This window comes from Gouania willdenowi, chromosome 14 (genome assembly GCF_900634775.1).
Source record: "Gouania willdenowi chromosome 14, fGouWil2.1, whole genome shotgun sequence".
Taxonomy (NCBI): domain Eukaryota; kingdom Metazoa; phylum Chordata; class Actinopteri; order Blenniiformes; family Gobiesocidae; genus Gouania; species Gouania willdenowi.
The window spans coordinates 34,842,127-34,861,611 of NC_041057.1; the positions used below are offsets into that span (position 1 = coordinate 34,842,127).

General features: G+C 37.1%; 1 protein-coding gene across 3 annotated transcripts in view; it reads left to right on the forward strand.

Moving 5' to 3' along the window:
* The window catches only part of ntm (neurotrimin), a 636,326-nt gene that overhangs the window by 584,872 nt on the left and 31,969 nt on the right, over positions 1-19,485 (forward strand). For all 3 annotated transcript variants that reach the window (XM_028467262.1, XM_028467259.1, XM_028467260.1), the window contains one exon: positions 6,948-7,073. In XM_028467262.1, coding sequence (XP_028323063.1) covers positions 6,948-7,073 — 126 coding nt within the window. The remainder of the gene's footprint in view (positions 1-6,947; positions 7,074-19,485) is intronic.

The following is a 19,485-nucleotide window of genomic DNA, read 5'->3' on the forward strand; positions in this document are numbered from 1 at the left end:
TTAGGGCGTATTCCACATTTGGTATTTATTCAATATTTTCAATCAATGTTTTCTCCAAGTTTATTTAGATTTGGTGTCAGGACAAGTACAAGTTACTCATCAACTAATTTATTTAACAATTTGCAGATGCATTTTATGAAATGTAATGACTGGGATGTATAATGTCCTCCAGTCTAGAATGTAGAACATCAAACAGCTTTTTTCTGGTTGGTTGTTGTTTTCTTCTTCTAGGAATGAGCTGCTTATAGAGGTCTAGAATGCTCTGAGCACCTTTTGACGTTTATGGTGCTTGTTCTCTGCCATGTAGGTGTTTTTTTTTCTTCTCCTTTCCTCATTTCTTTATCAAAACCATCTCTTTGATGGTGTTATTTCAGCATTTCAAAGGCTTTCCCTGGGTGATGTGTAGAGATGGAAAGGCCATGACGAAGGCTCCAATCCACTCCCACGGGCTAATCCTCCCCATTGTTACCGTCGTCTTCACCTTTGAACAGCAGCACTCTCTCTTATCTTTTCTCAACAAATTTACAAGATCAGCTTGTTCAGAAGCAATTGGCTGAGTGCGACTTTGCAATGGTTTGTATAAAGTTTAGCATTAAGCTCTGGAGAGAAAAAAGATGGCTTTTAAAAGTAGCTTGTTTGAAGTCATTTTCTGTTCAATACCTACAATAACCCTGACGGCAAAGATGGTTTCTGAAAGATGCTTTTCACTGAGTGTGTGCTTCATGGTTATATTATGAACAACACATAATTCCTGTCTTGTGTGAGTCCTTGGTTTGTGAGCGACGGCTCCTTTAAAGTAGACAAACTGACGACCTTGTCACATGTTTACAGTTGAGGCAGCTCCTGCCTTTGCTCTTTATTCCATTTAAATGCAAACATATTGATTATAATACTAACGTAACGTATAACGTATATAACATAACAGATGTACCTGTAACATTCCTGCTCACAAATCAATAGTTTTCAACATTTTTTCTTTTGTTTTGCAGCAGCAGCCAATGTACAATAATCTACTGTAAAGAAGCTTTAGTTTTTTCCATGTTTTCTTTTTTCTGCAACAGAAAGACATTAGTTCAAATGGTTGATAACATCTCTCCAATCAGACGAGACTTGTTTTACATACAGTCACATTTAATCAAGAACTCCAATTTAACAAGTGCCACCAAGGTTTCCTTTAATTTTCATGCCTTGTTTTTTTAAAGGCTGGGAAACTGTGTCTTTCACCATTTTTGGTTTTAGTTTGACTGGAAATCTGAGAAGAAAAACTTCCATGTGCTTCTTTGTTTTTTCACTGTGGAGATATCGACGACTCACAATTTGCATGTCACGATACGATATATCCCAATACCAAACAAGAAAATACACATTGTGATATATGGCCATTTCAAAAATCACAAATTTCACCTTTACAAGTAAATGGTATGAAATGCAATTTAATAAAAAAAAAAAAAAAAATTAAACTTGTTCAATTCAATTCAACATTATTTATATAGTGCACATTATAATAAAGTCATCTCAGAGCGCTGAACAAAATATAAAGTCCATAGTAAGAAAGAAAGAACCCAACAAGATCCACATGAACAAGCATTTAGCGACAGTGGGAAGAAACAACTCCCTGTTTTTATAACAGGAATAAATCTCCATTAGAACCAGGTTCAGAGGTGGAGAACATCTGCGTCCATTGGTTGGGGTTAGTGGACAGAAGGACCATCAGAATAGGATAGAAGGATAGACCATCAGAGTGTTCTAGACTAGTTGAATCATGAACCATTGATCAGGAACCACCAGCTCCAGCATCACAACACCTGAAACAGAAAAAAAGAACCATCAGAGGGCGAGGAGAAGACACAGACTGCAGAAAAACATGATACACTATGATACACTCGTTCCTAGAGGTTATGTTAATATTAATATTAAACATCATCCATGCTGTGAAATGTTTCCACTACAGACAAGGTTTCATCTTGTACTGGTCACATGTAATGATCTATGGGGTGGACATCAGTGTGACTGGTGTGAGCAGTATGATCAGTATGCTACTTGTAAATCAAGTACAAATATCAAAAACGAGTGATTTGTTTATCAAACTGTGAAAAAAAAATAATTTCTAAATAGTTTAAGTTCTGATTCTTTTAAGTTCTTAAATTTTTAAACTTCTAGCTTAAAGTCATTGAGGAGTGAGGTAGTTTAACAAGGTCTGATGGTGCGTTCACTGACATCTAGTGACTGGGAGTTTACGTGCTATGCATATTGTGCAATTAAACGTTTCTTTCCATAAAGAACATGATTAGAAAAATCAATTTTGACATTTTTTTGGACAATACAATAATTGCGCAGTGAAATATTGTGATATATTGCCTAATTGATTTTTTTTTTACACTCCTAATAGTCAGTGTTTCATTGGGAAGTTTATTTACAATAGAATCAAATTTTTTTACCAACAAAAACATAATAAATAAAACATGTAATTCCATACAGACATAAGAACATTTTTTTGTACTATTTTTATACAACAGTGAGATATCCAGTGGCACGGTGAAGTCTATAACAAATAACATTTCACTTATTTGTCCTCATTTTGTGGATCACAAACTTTTTATTTTGCATGGTTGTGAAAATAGTTCCTGTCCTTGATCAGTTAGAGATGACTCAGCATTTCTCACATTCCACGTGGGAAAAGTGGCCTACACAGCGCTTACATCTCTGTCTGTTTCCCATGTTGGTTATCAAATTATGCAACATTTGTTTTGTTTACATGAAAGATTAAAAAAAAAAAAAAGACTTTGTTTTTTGATGATATGTAAAATGCATGAAATGCAATAAAATAACAAGTGATAGATTTAGAGTCACATGACCTGCTGAATCAAATCTGACACCATTTTCAACACGGTTTTACTAGAACAGAGATTATGGAATATAAACTAATATCACACTGCATCAACCCACTAACTCTTCCTTTTGATGTTTCAGCAAAAATGACAGCGTTTTTCTTCCCTCAATCTTTTCAAAATTGGAAAAGTTCTTCCTCTAAAACCACATGTACGGAAGCCCTAAAGGGCCATGCTTTCACACATTTTTTTTCCTCCTTTTTCTTGTGATCACGACTTAATTATCTCCAGATCTCAAGATAACGAAACAATAAATCATTCAGTGTAACAATGTCAGAGGTCAGTAAAGTTACAAATAACGTCTCATTCTTACCGTTATGAGATAGCCAATGAGCTACAAGCTACGACGAGCTGATCTTCAATACAATTATTGATCATTTCAGTAGAAAATATCAAATTGTTTCCTATGAGCAGCTGACGCTGAGACGTCAACAAAGTGCAACCAACGACACAATAAATATTGAATATTCAATGAGTCTGTGATCATGCATAGCAACGTGACCAAATTTACTGTGGACATTGATGGTCTTTATTTGGTCATACTACAACTCTTATTTAGCTAAAATACCCTTCTGTATACATATAACCCTTTTGATTATATGTATATTATATTGATTATTATTTATTTTATTTTTTTTAAATGTTTTTTTAATTTTCAATAACTTTTTCAAAAATACATTTACAAAATGAGAAAAAACACGTTGATGATTTTTATTTGAATATTTTCTCATAAATTACAATGTTGTAGAGTTGTTGGAAAGGCCTCTGCTGAACTAGTTACTGCCCCATGGTGGATTATCCTTGTATTACATGTATATAATCACTAATGTAGATAGAGTTCCAAAACTCATGTATCAAATATGATACGTTTGGCATTCTAGTTAATTTCGATCGTTACACCACAGGCTCAGGACACGTCAGGACACTGCGCGTCACATAGAGAGCAGGTTGCTGAGCTGCTTGTGTTACAGCCGTGTTAGCACATGCTAACAGCAGTGTTAGCACATGCTAACAGAAGCAGTAAACCTCTACGTAGCGTCACCTGAAGCTCTTTGCCATGTTTATAGTTGGATGTGGAACGAGTGACTTATTAAAGAAACTCCCCTCAGATCATTCTACATGTATTTATTTGTTTACTTACATATTTATTTATTTACATAGTTAATATTTCATGGCATATACATTTAGTCATTAAGTGATTTATTCATTTATTTATTTTTAATTGTGGCAGAGTTGGTTCTATATGCAATAAATAATAATAAAAAAAACTAAATAAAGAAATCGCTTCATTCCTAAGGCAAGGCAAATTTATTTGTATAACGCATTTCATACACAAGGCATCTCAATGTGCTTTACATGATCAAACATTCAACAGCTTAAAATCAATAAGAACATTTAAAATCATCAGTAAAATCAATTAAAATCATCAACAAACAAAATCTCTCTCTCAATCATACGCAGTAGAGAATAAAAGTGCCTTTAACTTTGATTTAAAAACCCATTCACACATTTATAACCAGCAGCAGAACTTTACAGTCTCCTCTGAGGCTGACTGGGAGCCAGTGTAAAGACTTTAAAACTGGAGGCCAGGGGCTCCGCGGTGCCTCGTCCTCCCTTCTGCAGCGCCTTGTTCTTACGGGGGTTCTATAAATCTCACTGGTTTCTGTAGATTCGCTCCCTTCAGAGTCTCCCGTGCACCTCGTCCTCCAGCAGTGCCTGATAAGCCCCTGTGCGACTTTACACATTGTGTACATTCTGTTTTATAGCTATGATCATGTGATTTTGATTACAATTAATATTAATATTAATATAAAACTTTATTTGTAGTCGCACACACATCACTTTTTCCTCTTTCGTTTTTGTAAATGTATAATTAATATATGATTTGTGTTGTGAAATGTGCAATGTACAATTATTTCACACATATGTAGCAATTTCACAGAGCTGTCTTTATTTTCATCCTTCTCCTGTTGGGGGCGGAGTCTCCCATTTCTCATGATTTTGTGTGTACGGCAGGGTCAGAGTTGCCGTGGAGGTGTGCACATTATCTCACCAGGTCCCAAATGTTGCTTATAAGTGGCGTATACGCTTCCTTTTTTACTTTCAGCGTTTATAAATGAGGTCCCAGCCGTCCCACAACACACAACATCACAACTAAACAGAGAAATGTCATTTATCTGCCAGTGTTTTCTAACACACTTCCCCTCCACGTTTTCCATTCTCAGTTTGAGCAGCAGGAACTCAGCGCTGCTGATGAATGTGGCGTCATTAGAGCAGCTGAGCAGACAGACTGGAAGTAATTGCTCTCGTCTGTGTGTGTGTGTGTGTGTGTTAAAGTGACTTTGGTCTCCAACACCTTTGCTCCCCACAGCTTTACAACATGTCTCTGAGTTCCTGAACTTTTCAAGAGGAAGTGAAAAATGACAAATGTCTGTTGGTGAGAACGAACGTATCTCACTCGATGCCTTTTGGATTCAAACTACATTTACGCGTCCTCAGAGAATCAAGAAATTCTCCCTGAAAAACCAAGTGACTCAGACAATGACAGCGATTCCGTTTTAGTAACGGAATAAACTCTCAATTGATGTGAGTTCTGCAGAGGAGGAAGAATCATTCGTGGCTGTTTTTCTGCTTCTGTGCTGATATTTATGTTTATATGTTGAGACACCATTTCTACTTTGAAATACTTGCATTATTCCACACAAAATGGTTTGTGTTTTGTCAGTGGGGAGAAATAGGAGTGCCTCCCAAAGGACTGTCCTCTCTGTTGATGTTCACTCTGTGAGTAACTGGGATTATGTTTTGTAGCTCTGGAAAGGTCTAGATATGAGCTGTGACGTTCCACAACTGGCCCGAAGGCCTTTGAAAAGCTTCTCCAGCAGCAATCTGGTGGTTTAATCACACCTGAAAATACAAGTTAGGTTTAGGCTCTAACAGAAGTAAGAACACATGCACCGCAGAGTTCTAGTGTAACAATTACAAATCAAACATAAATCAAATCGTAAATCAAGCAGCAGTAATTATCTTTCAAGCAGAAAAGTCACCAATTCCATCTTCTACTCCTCCAGACCATACACTGTCAAAACAGACGGAGCTCCAGGTCCGGGAAAGGGGTGGGGCCAGTGAGCAACAGCTGTCAGACAGTCCATCAAACACAATCCTAGCTCTGATTGGTTCTTTTGCTCGGTCGCGGTGCATTCTGGCAATCTGCTAAAGGCTGCAGGAGCAGCGGGGGGCGGGACTTAATGAGCCTGTTTTTTTTCACACAAACTACTAGTTTGATGTAAAGCTGCCTTTACATAGTGATAGCTTCAGCAAATATGACAAAAAAGTCACTTCTATAAAAGTTGCAGACTGCACCTTTAATTTGATCGGATGAATGCTTTTTGAGTAATGGACATCCAGAGAATGAGAAATGTGTTCATAATCATGAGTTTATGTTACTAGTGAATAACGAATAATCAATAAATTATTATAAAAACAGAGCCAAGCTACAATGGCTTCATTTAAAGGATTTTCAGTATTCACGAGTGGTGAAATAACCCACAGTTTTTTATATAAAAAAAAAGAGCAACCTTTATACTTATGTGGGGGCGTGACCTCACGACAAGGATGAATGTTGCTGAACCTTCAGCATAAAAAAAATGAAATGTTTTTTTTTTTTCTCTTTGCACTTTATTAATAAAGAGCTTTGTCACTTTTCCGAAATATAGAATTGCCAATTTTATGAGATTTGAAAAGTAATAGTCCAATTAATATTATTTTTTTTCAAAAAAGGTCACACTTTTTTTACCCCTTTTTTTTTGTTGTTGCGATGGTGGAGCCCTGAGAATTTTTCATTCTTCATAGGGGGGCACAGCAGAAAAAGTATGGGAACCAATGATTTAGAAGAAAAATAAGACTCTGCTCTTTTCATTGGAAAAAAAAAAGATTAGCTGCCTTTTTAGACATGTTTATGTAGCTTTGTAGGCTTTGTATGAGTATAATACACAATTTTGATGGAGGTGTGCTCTTTAAAACCCCTAAAATGTCTGAATTAGTTTTATTTCTGTCCCACAGTACCACCAAAAATCATCAACCTGTCAACAGACGTTGTGGTGAACGAAGGCTCTAACGTGACCCTGCTGTGCCAAGCCAGTGGAAAACCAGATCCTTCCATCAGCTGGAGGCTCATCTCATCTGCAGGTAAGTGATGTGGTCATTACCACACCTATCATCAATTCTCTCATTCTTTACCACACCTATCATCCATCCTCTCATTCTTTACCACACCTATCATCAATTCTCTCATTCTTTACCACACCTATCATCAATCCTCTCATTCTTTACCACACCTATCATCAACCCTCTCATTCTTTACCACACCTACCATCCATCCTCTCATTCTTTACCACACCTATCATCAATCCTCTCATTCTTTACCACACCTATCATCAACCCTCTCATTCTTTACCACACCTACCATCCATCCTCTCATTCTTTACCACACCTACCATCAATCCTCTCATTCTTTACCACACCTACCATCAATCCTCTCATTCTTTACCACACCTATCATCAATCCTCTCATTCTTTACCACACCTATCATCAACCCTCTCATTCTTTACCACACCTATCATCCATCCTCTCATTCTTTACCACACCTATCATCAATCCTCTCATTCTTTACCACACCTATCATCAATTTTCTCATTTTTTACCACACCTATCATCAATCCTCTCATTCTTTACCACACCTACCATCCATCCTCTCATTCTTTACCACACCTATCATCAACCCTCTCATTCTTTACCACACCTACCAACAATCCTCTCATTCTTTACCACACCTACCATCAATCCTCTCATTCTTTACCACACCTACCATCAATCCTCTCATTCTTTACCACACCTATCATCAATCCTCTCATTCTTTACCACACCTATCATCAACCCTCTCATTCTTTACCACACCTATCATCCATCCTCTCATTCTTTACCACACCTATCATCAATCCTCTCATTCTTTACCACACCCATCATCAATTTTCTCATTTTTTACCACACCTATCATCAATCCTCTCATTCTTTACCACACCTACCATCAATCCTCTCATTCTTTACCACACCTATCATCAACCCTCTCATTCTTTACCACACCTACCAACAATCCTCTCATTCTTTACCACACCTACCATCAATCCTCTCATTCTTTACCACACCTACCATCAATCCTCTCATTCTTTACCACACCAATCATCAATCCCCTCTTCATTTTCACCACACCTACCATTACTCCCCTCTTCATCTTTCCTACACCTGTCATCAAGCCTCTCTTTAAACTGACCCTGTTGTAATTGCACTCATTAATTTGGATAATTGTATTGATGCTAATGTTGTGGAGGCAGAAGGAATAACCAGATGAATGCAGTGGTTGACATTAATGTTGTACTCAACACCACAGTATCAGAAACCAAGACTTGCTCGAGACCAGAATGCACTGAAACCAAGACAAGTACAGGACTTTTGGTCGTTGAGACAATGAAAGAGACAATGAAAGAGACCAGCTTGACTGTGCAGTCACTGAAAACAGGATGTTTTATCTGTGTTTCTTCTTTGTGAAAAACATTAAACAGTCGTCACACTTCACGGGTCAAAGAATCTCAATAGCAAGGACTGCTGCTGTTGGTCTATATTCTTATTTATGAGTCTGTGATGTAGGGATGAGCGATATGGACTTAAAAAATGATCCCGATAATTTCTGGTATTTATCACGATAACGATAAACATCACGATAAATAAAAAAACTAAATAAATAAAACAATTCCTAACTTTAAGTGTAAACAGGTTCCTTACAAACACAAATACATTTAATAACTTCAACATTAGACACATTTAAAAAGGCTACAATAACTGTTGACTCAAAGGGTTCATGAGCTGATATTGGGCGACCGTGGCTCAGGTGGTAGTGGGTCGTCTTCTGATCGAGAGGTTGGGGGTTCGATCCCAGTACCTGACTGTGTCGAAGTGTCCTTGGGCAAGACACTGAACCCTAAGTTGCTCCCAGTGGTCGACTAGCGCCTTGCATGGCAGTCCTGTCCCACTGGTGTGTGAATGTGAGGGTGATTGGGTGAATGAGCTGATATGTAAAGTGCTTTGAGACTGTTTCAGTGGTGATAAAGCGCTATATAAATCAAGTCCATTTACCATTTACCATATTTTAGTGCATGTGGGTAACTCTATTAGTGTTATTGCATGTAATTCATTTATTTCCTCACTTAAAATGAAATTATTATCTAAAAAAAAAAGCAAATGAAAAGCACAAATAATTCCATTAGTTTTTACTGCTGATGAATCTTGTTTCATTTATCTGATAATGAGTTACATATAGTTATTGTTGATAAATAACTGATTTCCTAAAATTAAACCAGATCAATCTGATGATTTAATCATTCAGTATATTTATGTGTAATAATCTCAATAGTTACATTAGTCTAATGGGACCAGCTTTGTCTGTGAACACATGAAATATAATAAAAAAAAATAGTGAATAGTGACATTAGCATTTATGCTAACATTTATTTCACACAACGTGACATGTTTAGCTTTTATTCTTTCATAGTAAAGTGTTAAATCTGACCATAAACAAATCGATGGTTCTCTGTGGTTTTATGACAGTAAGACGTGTTCTTTTTATTTGGTCTATTCTTAATATGGAGTGGTTAGCATTAGCTCTTAGCCCAGTTTGTGTGTCAGTGTGTTAGCTTAGCATAGTTAGCTTCGATTGAGTTCCCAGTTCATAATCGTTGCTACAGGTTCATCTCTGTCCCCGTGTTTGTGGAACTTTGGGTGGATCTGATGGAGGAACTAGGATTGGTTCCCTTTGTTGGATGGTTTTCTGGTTTTAACCAAGTAGTGGTTCATGATGTATCGCAGCACGGTAGCTTCAGGTAGCTGAGACGAACACCGCCGTGTGTGTGGTGTGAGGGCTGGGGCGGGAGCGGCGGTGGTGCACACCGTGCAGGCTTCGATGCAGAGCTCCCGTGTACAGCGTTCTGCTCCAGAGAATAATAAGTTGTTGACAAAATTTTGGCCCCTGGAACAAGGTTTTTTTGGGGCATTCTTGGCTAAATTGAGGGACAAATGGCCCGTGGCCCTCGCTAATTTTCCGACATGGACATTTATCGTTTCTATCATGGGATTACATATTTTTACCCGTGAGAATGTTTTTAACGATATATCGTGAACAACAATATATCGCACATTCTTACTATGATGTTTGAACATCAGGAATCAACTCTTCCCTAAAGGATTTAGAGTTCATAAGCTGAATTCATTAGCTAATATGTTGTTATCCATTGCAAACTAAAAGTGTTTCCAAATGTTTAACATTTAACAGCAACTATACTTTATTATTTGGGTTGCAAATACAGCTTAGTTGATTCATTGTTTTAATATCATTCATTGCAATGCACTGTACAAAAATAAATATGCTTTCAACAGAACTCACTATTTGTTTAACGATAAGATGTTCATCGTTGGATAGTACAGTAGATATTTATGGCTTTGCATTGCCTCTATCTAAATATCATCAGAAGCTACAGGAATACCACTGTGACTTTATTTATTTCCATCTTTTATACCTGCCTATTTTTTGTGTGGGTAATTTTGGTATTCGGTGTCTGATCCAAGTCTGTGTCGGGCCAATATTGATAAATATTTACCATATTGTGAGTCATTGGTTGTAACAGCTCTGCTGACCAGGTTGGGTTCTAAATCCACACACACACGCAAGTTTTCAGTCCCAATATTGTAAAGAGCTTTTTATACTAGTATAGTGGTAATTAAAGACTATATAAATCAATTATATGCTTAAAGCTGCAGTTTGTAATTTTTTTTGGCCTCATTTAGTCAAAAATCCATAATGATCTTTGAGCATATTGTGATCCAATGTGTTCTGAGTGGACAGTGAATCTATTTTCCTTCTCCTAGTCCTATAAAATGACTATTATAAATCCAGGAGCGTGACGCTGGATACCAGCCAATCAGACGTGTGCTCAATGAGCTGTTTTGGGCGTTACTATTGGCTGCTCGACTGCAGTCAAGCGTGTTCAGGTACACTGGTAGTAAACGTGCAATGGTGTAAGTTCCAGTAGAAGTCTCCATCGCAGCATTAGACACAACAGTTACACGGTAAATCAAGCAGAAAAAGACGGACCGAGGTGGAGAATCAACGTGATAAAGTCACAAACACTGAGGAGGAACGGCCCACTTTGTGTCCTCGCGGATCCCCATGACTGTGGAGGGTCCGCTCCACACACACACACACACTGGTGTCAGAGAGAGAACAGATGGGATAAATTGCGTGTAAACCACGAGAAGCTTATTCAAGGTGAATTCATTTTATCGTCTGGATGTGGAGCGATGGATATCAGTCCGCTCAGAGCGGCAGTCAGCTGGGATCAGTGTAGCCGACTGCGTGTGCTTGTGGCGGGAACGAGTCGACGGCAGCAGCCACTGTTCAGGACAGTAACTACAGTTATACGTGCATTCATGTCAGAGTCTATAAAACACCAGATAAATCTCCAATAACACAAGATAAAGTCCCTACATTTGTCACTATGTCTCTACTGAGAAAAAAGTCGTTAAGAGCCTTCACAAAAAATACCGGTAAGATTAAATTGGGGCTTTCACCTTTATTGGTCATGTATGTTATTACATATATGAAAATTGTCCTCTGCATTTAACCCATCCCTGAGTAGAAGTTAGGGATTAGGGGACTTGCTCAAAGCGATGACCTGGTTGAGATTTGAACTGGCAACTCTCTGATTACAAGCCGAGCATCCTTAAGCACTAGGCCAACACTAAGGGATGTTGAGTTTTTGTTTCAGTTTCAAAACGAAGCGGAGATTCTACAAACTGCAGCTTTAATATAACTGCAACAGACATCAAACAGCTGTGAAATTTAGTATTGGAGAAAATCAACATATTCGATGCCAGCAAATATCTCAAATATATATACATTCTGTTGAATAAAATGTCTCTAGATATTTATGTTTAGGTCATTACATTAAAATTAATTATCTAGATTAATTGCATTTCTTGCATAAAAAAGTGAGGATGCAGATGCTGCTAACTAGAAATAATGTTAAAACGTTAAAAAAAACTGGTTAAATTATGGACTGAAGGGTTAAATGTTCAGCAAAAGGCTGAAAGGATGAAATGGTATTAAATAGGTTGAATAATGGGATAAAACGTTAAAGTTTCAAAAAAGTTTCCTTCTTTTCATTTTCAAAAGGTGGCAAACCAACATATTAAAAGCCCTTATTGGTTGTTGGATAAATGGCAATTGTGTTGAAATTATCTGGGGAGAAATGTTCTAGACGAACACAGCTTGGCATTTGCTGTCTGAAAATGCGACTACATAAAGGCAATGGCATAGGGTTAAACATCAGGCGTCTGCAATTTGGTGTCTACCAATTTCAAACACAATACATAATGTTAGTCAAGTCAATGTTTCAAAGATGCACAGCAGGTCTTTAAGAGGATATTATCACAGAGTGGGGGGCCTTTGAGGATTGGGCCCTGACACAGGGACAAATGAAGCTGGTAGAATGAGTATTAACAGTGGAATAAAACATTTTACTGTACACAAAAAATGACTTGTTGTTATTCTGGGTCTAAGTACTCACTAAAAAGTGCAGGTTAGGCAATCAGGAAGTTGGGGACACCTGGGTGGAGACTTACTCAACATACAAAGTTATAAATGTAGAAGAAAATTGGGATTCTTATGACGGAGACAAAACTAAGATTGAACAAAATACAGAGAAGAAAATAAAAGCATCACCAACAGAGACAAAGTTAAACAAGAAAAAGAAGTTCATTGATGTCATAATGCTGACACGGGATATTAACAACCGTCATAAACGGAGCTTTTGTTCAAAATGAGAGAATAACAAAAGTCTTTTAACCAAGTTTTTAACCTGACTGTCTATTATTATCTCTGAATTCACGTCATACACACGTTTCACACCAAAAAGGCCACACCCACAAACGGTGGTAGTTACCAACGCTAGGATATTGTGTTTTTCCTGACATTTGTTTATTTGTCTATGAACAAACTAATGACTTGATTTTGATGAAATATTCAGGAATTATTGGCAATGGGACAAAGAAGAAGTGATTAGATTTGGATCAATATCTCCAATGTAACTAATAGGTGACAGTCAGGGGCGTGTCCAGGTTTCTGAAACATCCAGTGCTTAGCCCACAGGAAAATGACAAATGCACGTGCGGCATAATGCTTTACTTAAATAAACAAAATACGCAGTTTTTTATAGCTTTAAATCAGGACTTGACTGCTGTACTACTTATCACCAGATTACGAAAAAGTTCCATTCCAGTTATTTCATCATAAAATGAATACAAGTGTGACAAATACATGTTTTTCTTTGTTCCTTTATCTTGTAAAACATGTCTCTGTACCATTAGCTGATAAAATAGTCCCAGCTAGGCTGTTTTTGTTAAATGTGTAAACTCATATCATGTCCATAAATAAAGGTTTAACAGTTGAAACAACTTTGTGTTTAGATTCAAAGACTGTTATAGAGGGTTGTGACCATATGCAAAGTTTGCGGGGGGCATAGCCCCATCCCCCCCCAGTGTTGTATGATATATCATGTAGAACATCATAAATAATAACACTGCTTAATTTGAGCAACTTTATTCTCTCATTCTTGAAGTGAGAGCTGAACATTTCAAGCTGCGTTTTGGATTTATTTTGGCAGGTCCATAATACAGCTTTAGAAACTTATGTTACAGAAATGACAATAATAAAAGTCAGTGGCTAGCACGTGGTCACGTGATAGGTCAGCACTCATTACACGTTGAGGTCAGTAACTACAGTGATACGTAATTTAAAGTCAGAGTCGCTTAAAAACACCTGGAAACTCTCCAATAACACAAGATAAAGATGATACATGTGTCACTAGTTGCAGAGGAGCTAGAAATTAGCTCTGTTATTGTGCTGCAAACGAGGGGTGTTCAAGGACCGTTGGAAAAGTTACATTTTTTTTTCAAAATAATATTACATTCGAGGCTAATTAAGTATTATACGGGGCTTTAGTAAGTAAGTAAGTAAGTAAGTATTTATTTATAAAGCGCTTTTCGCAGATAAAATCACAAAGTGCTGTACACAGAAACAATAAACATACATTTACATCACATGTGTAGCATCATAAAAGGGCAGTGAAAATTAAAAATAAAATCTTGTTAACTAAAAGCTTTTTTGAAAAGCGAAGTCTTCAAATGTTTGTTAAAAGTGTCCACGCAGTTCATCTCCCGGAGAGACTGGGGCAGACCATTCCAGAGTCTGGGGGCTGCAGCCTGGAACGCCAGGTCTCCTCTGGTTTTAAATTTGGTTTTTGGGAACCTTAGTAGACCCTGACCTGAGGATCGAAGGCTGCGTCCTGAAGTGTAGGGACACAACATGTCTGAAATGTATAGAGGAGCCTGGCCATGCAAAGCCCGGAATGTTAGAACCAGTATTTTATATTCAATCCGGAAATTGACAGGGAGCCAGTGCAGGGAGGAAAGTATCGGGGTAATGTGTGATGTTCTGGACGTACCGGTCAAAAGTCTGGCAGCAGCATTTTGAACCATTTGGAGTTTACACAGGGTCGACTTATTAAAACAGGTAAAAACTGAGTTACAGTAGTCAATGCGGGACGAAATAAAAGCATGGATGACCAGTTCCAGATCAGGTTTGGACAGTAGATGCCTCACTTTTGAGATATTTCTCAGATGGTAAAAACAGTTTTTAGTCAGTTGACGACAGTGGCCCTCCAAAGACATCGATTGGTTAAACACAACCCCAAGATTTCTGATGCTGGATTTCACTGATGAACCCATATCACCGAGAGAGTTCTTAATAAGTGGGATCTTTTTATCAGGGGCGATGATCAGAGTTTCTGTTTTGTTGGGGTTTATCTGGAGGTAGTTTGATGAAAACCAGTTTTTGATGCATGAGATACAGTCCAAGAACTCAGGTAAAAAGTGAAACTCTGAGTCATTAAAAGAGCAGTATAACTGGATATCATCAGCATAAAAATGATAAGAAACATTTTTAAAACCACGGATCAACCGACCAAGAGGCATCAGGTACAATAAAAACAAAACAGGCCCCAGAACAGAGCCCTGGGGTACTCCACATGACAGGGTGGACACATTGGACATTACATCATTAAAAGCCACATTAAAAGTTCTACCATTTATATACGAGGCAAACCACTGTAGTACAGCACCGGAAAACCCCATTTCTGATTTGAGACGATGGATCAGTGTGTTGTGATCTACGGTGTCGAAAGCAGATGTTAAATCCAATAAAGTTAAAACTGTATAGCGACCAGAATCAGCAGCCATCATCACGTCACTGGAAACCTTCACAAGGGCAGTTTCAGTGGAGTGGATCGACCTAAAACCAGATTGATATTTATCATAAAGATCATTATCTTCCATGATTGATGTTAGCTGCTTGGCTACCACTTTTTCCATCATTTTTGACATGAAGGGAAGCTTAGATATGGGCCGGTAGTTTATAGGCTGACCTGGATCAAGATTAGGCTTTTTGAGAATGGGATTTACTAGGGCGTGTTTAAAGTAGCTGGGGACTGTGCCGGATTTAAGTGAAAGGTTGATCAGTTTCACCAACCATGGACCGACTTCATCAAAAACATTTAAAAGCAGTGAGGTTGGAATAATATTCACAGGGCTCGATGTGGGTTTCATTTTTCTCACTAGATCCTGAATATCCTGTAGGCTGACAGGAGAGAAGGAGGACCATGTGCTGACGGGAGCTACAGAAGTGCACGAGCTGACCAAAGGAGTCGTGATACTGGCCCTAATATCTTCTACTTTATTTACAAAGAAGTTTAAAAACATGTTACAATCATCCCTTGTGTGTACAGGGACATGGGACGGTGGGGGTGTAACAAGATGTTCAATAGTGTTGAACAAGACTCTGGGGTTTCTCTTATTTTGTAGAACAAGGTTAGTGAAATAAGTAGAGCGGGCGCGCTTTATTATTTCATTTAGCTCGAATAAAACAGCCAAGTGACACCACTGATGACATTCTAGTTATAGGGGACGGGACTTAGATAAGCAAACTGCTTCTCTGTCTCCTTTTTCCGCATGTACAAAAAAAAAAAAACAAGTGAATGTAACCATGTCGGAAATAAACTGAATAAATAAAAGTAATAACAAAATGTATTATATTGAGCTTCATGGAGGACCAGATCTAGGGCTACATACTGTATATTTCTCTATATGTATTTGAAAACTGATGACGGAACCCAAACAAGGACCTGAAATTAAAACAATCTAAACTATTTCTGTTTATTTTCAGCAGACTTTTTGATAGACAGTTCATGGCGTTACCACGGACACACCAATTGTGTGTCTGGCTGTAAAAGGACGAATCCAATCCACCAGGTCTTAAAACAATCACACATCTATTCCTCCAAACTCCATCAAACGTTCCGTCCGATTGAGAACCGTGACTGACGCTCAGGAAAGCAAATCTGTGGACATTTCACGCCATAGATTGGTGTGAGATTGTGTTGGTATTGTCAGTCACATTGTAATGTATTTATTCCCAAGATGTCTGGTGTCCCATATGTCACTGGAGATACAAACCAACATTAATAAAGTAAAGTCAAACAGGTCTTTGGCATAAAAACTTCAAACTGTAATAGTAAATGGACACTAGGTACTTTAGATAATAGATCTTACATCAGAATGATTTTCTGCTCAAATTACTGAAGGATGTAATGCAGCTACTGATAGAAAGACATCTGATATGAGTCGTGTAGATCAGACAGGGTAACCATGGTGACGATATCCACAAACACCAAAGTGAACACCGGCATCACCTCAGAGCATTTAAGGAATATATACTGTATGTATGTAGTCTGCTCTGAGAACGTTTAAACCTTCTATGTAGATGTTAGTTCGACACCTTTAACCTACCCAAGCATTTTTACAGTAAGCTTCTCTTTTTATGGAAATGTCAGCCATTGTTTATTTACTAGTGGTGGGACTCGATTAAAAAAAAAGATTCTCTAAAATTAAAGACAATTTGTTCTTAATTAATCTAAATTATTGGCCTGACAATATTTGACACAAGAAGCTATGTTTTTCCGATCATGAATGTTTTATGACTGAATCAATGAAAACAATAAATCAGCTTAAATAACAACATTGTTTATTATTTCCATCACTGAGTGCTGACATAATGTATAATATGAATAAAGAATATTATGATTGCATTGTTCACAAAGCACTAACTTACATTTGTAGTGGAAAAAAAAACAACGTGACTAACTGCATTATTTTTCTGTAAATAATTATTCCTAATTAATCATAATTAACTAATAAAGTCCCAGCCCAAGTTTTAAGTGATTGTCATGTATTAAATAAAAACATCTAGAGAGCTGGGCCAAAGCTTTTATTTGAATTCCACCGCAATTCCACAATTTACATACTTTTTTGCTCAAAACGATGTATTTTTATGATATTTTAATTTGTCATTAATTGGTAGGGGAAGCACAAAAAATACAATGAAATGTATTTTCTATGAAATTATTTGCTGCAAGACCGATATTATATTTTCCAAAACCAATCTATTTTTAAAAAAATCATATATGTGCGTGTGTGTGTGTGTGTGCGTGTGTGTGTGTGTGTGTGTGTGCGTGTGTGCGTGTGTGTGTGTGTGCGTGTGTGCGTGTTAAATTTTATGGAATTTTTTTTTGGGAAATAAACATTGCAGAGGTCTGAAAATCTGGGTTGTGCCTTCAATTGCGTCAGAACTTTCTATTCTACTAAAATAAATGGGGTTATATAGTTGAAAGCTTTGTGTGTGGTGGGGAGAAAATGACCCTTGACCAAAAGTGCCCCCCCCCCCCCCCCCCCCAAAAAAAAAAAAAAAAAAACAACTGACGTCTATGAATGTGGATGAAATTCTACAGCGTGTCTCAAAATGTTTAGAACAAACTTCACCCGTATCAAAATGAAAATGTCTTATGACAAATTATGTGCAAAATAAATATGAACAAACTTTAGATTAGAAAAAGATTAGATTGTATCACAGATTTATTTTCCCGTGTCTTATTGCTATTGGTTTGTAAAGAGATCCCAACTTTTCCGCGTTTTAAAACTTGTTTTGTGCCTAACGTTGACACAAATCCAGTCTGTGCGAGTCATCACGCACTAATAGAACCGACTCAGCACTTCATTGGCTGCAGATGTTTCTGTTTTTTTTTCTGCTCACGGATGAATTATTCCTGAGTCAGCATTTTGTGATTGGTCAAATGAGTGAAAAAAGACCAGATTGAGCAGCTCGTGCATAGTCTGATGTATGGAGACTTTAACAGACATTGATGTGATGACATATTGGTGATTACATGTGATTACACAGTGTTTTAAAGGTTTAAAGTGACATTTTAGTCAGTTTTGTTCTTTTATTTTGCTAATGCTACGCTCTGCTGCGTTCACATTTTCCTCTCCTGACAACATACTGTGGAGAAGAGAAGTTAAAATCTGTTTGTTTGACTGTAACACCTCCACCAGCTGCTGATCCAGTCAGGTGTAAAGATATCCACTCTTTTCTGTGTGATTAAGTTGTCTTTTTTTTCTGCACATCCACGGCAGCTGTAAAAAAAATTAAAATAAAAGGCTGGATGAGGAGTAAAGAGAGAAAAGTTAATGTTGTTTAGTACTTTTACATGGATAGGGATAATAAAAAGTCTGTTTTAGTTCCACTTATTAAATGCCTGTTGTAACAATCATATATTAATATAGCATTTAGAGTCATTCCATGTCATTTCAGGAAATAATTGGACTTCCCACACTCTGTAAAAGTCTAGTTTGATCGTATGAATACTTTTTGATATGTGTCAATTTTCATGTGTCCTTTTTCTTTCATTTTCAGCTTCTAATATCTCAGTAACTACATCACATAGGAAAATGAAATATGTTACAGTAATACAGCTCAGTCCAAGAAATCAGTCTAAATAAATCACTTTTTCTTCCATTCTTTCAAACAAAGGCAGTAAAACCATTATTCATGAATTTCAACATAGAAAGTTGTACATAAAAAATAAAGCCAGATATGGCCATATAACTGCTGCAATAATAAAAAATATTAATAATACTGAAAATGAGAAATATTTAGAAGGATGGTTAATTAATTGTTCAAAGTAATAAACATAGTATTCAACTGCCAGTTTTGCACCAAAAAAAATATTATAACGTAAAAAAAAAAACAATAAAGTGGTAATTTGTCTAGTACAATGTGAAATACAGTCAGAGACGTAAGGTTTTGGAGGACTCAGATTCAGTGATTAAGGGGACAAACAAAAGATCCAGAGGATAAATTAAATAATAGTTCTAATTTATTTTAATTAAGAAACCAAATGGAGAAAAAACTGAATCCAAAAACAATCCAACAAAGTACAAATTAGGAGAAAAATAAACAGACCAAAACACCTTGTCCTGTACTACGAAGCTGGATAAACATATCCAGGATGACTTTCTGTTAGCTGGTTTAATCTAACCTGACAT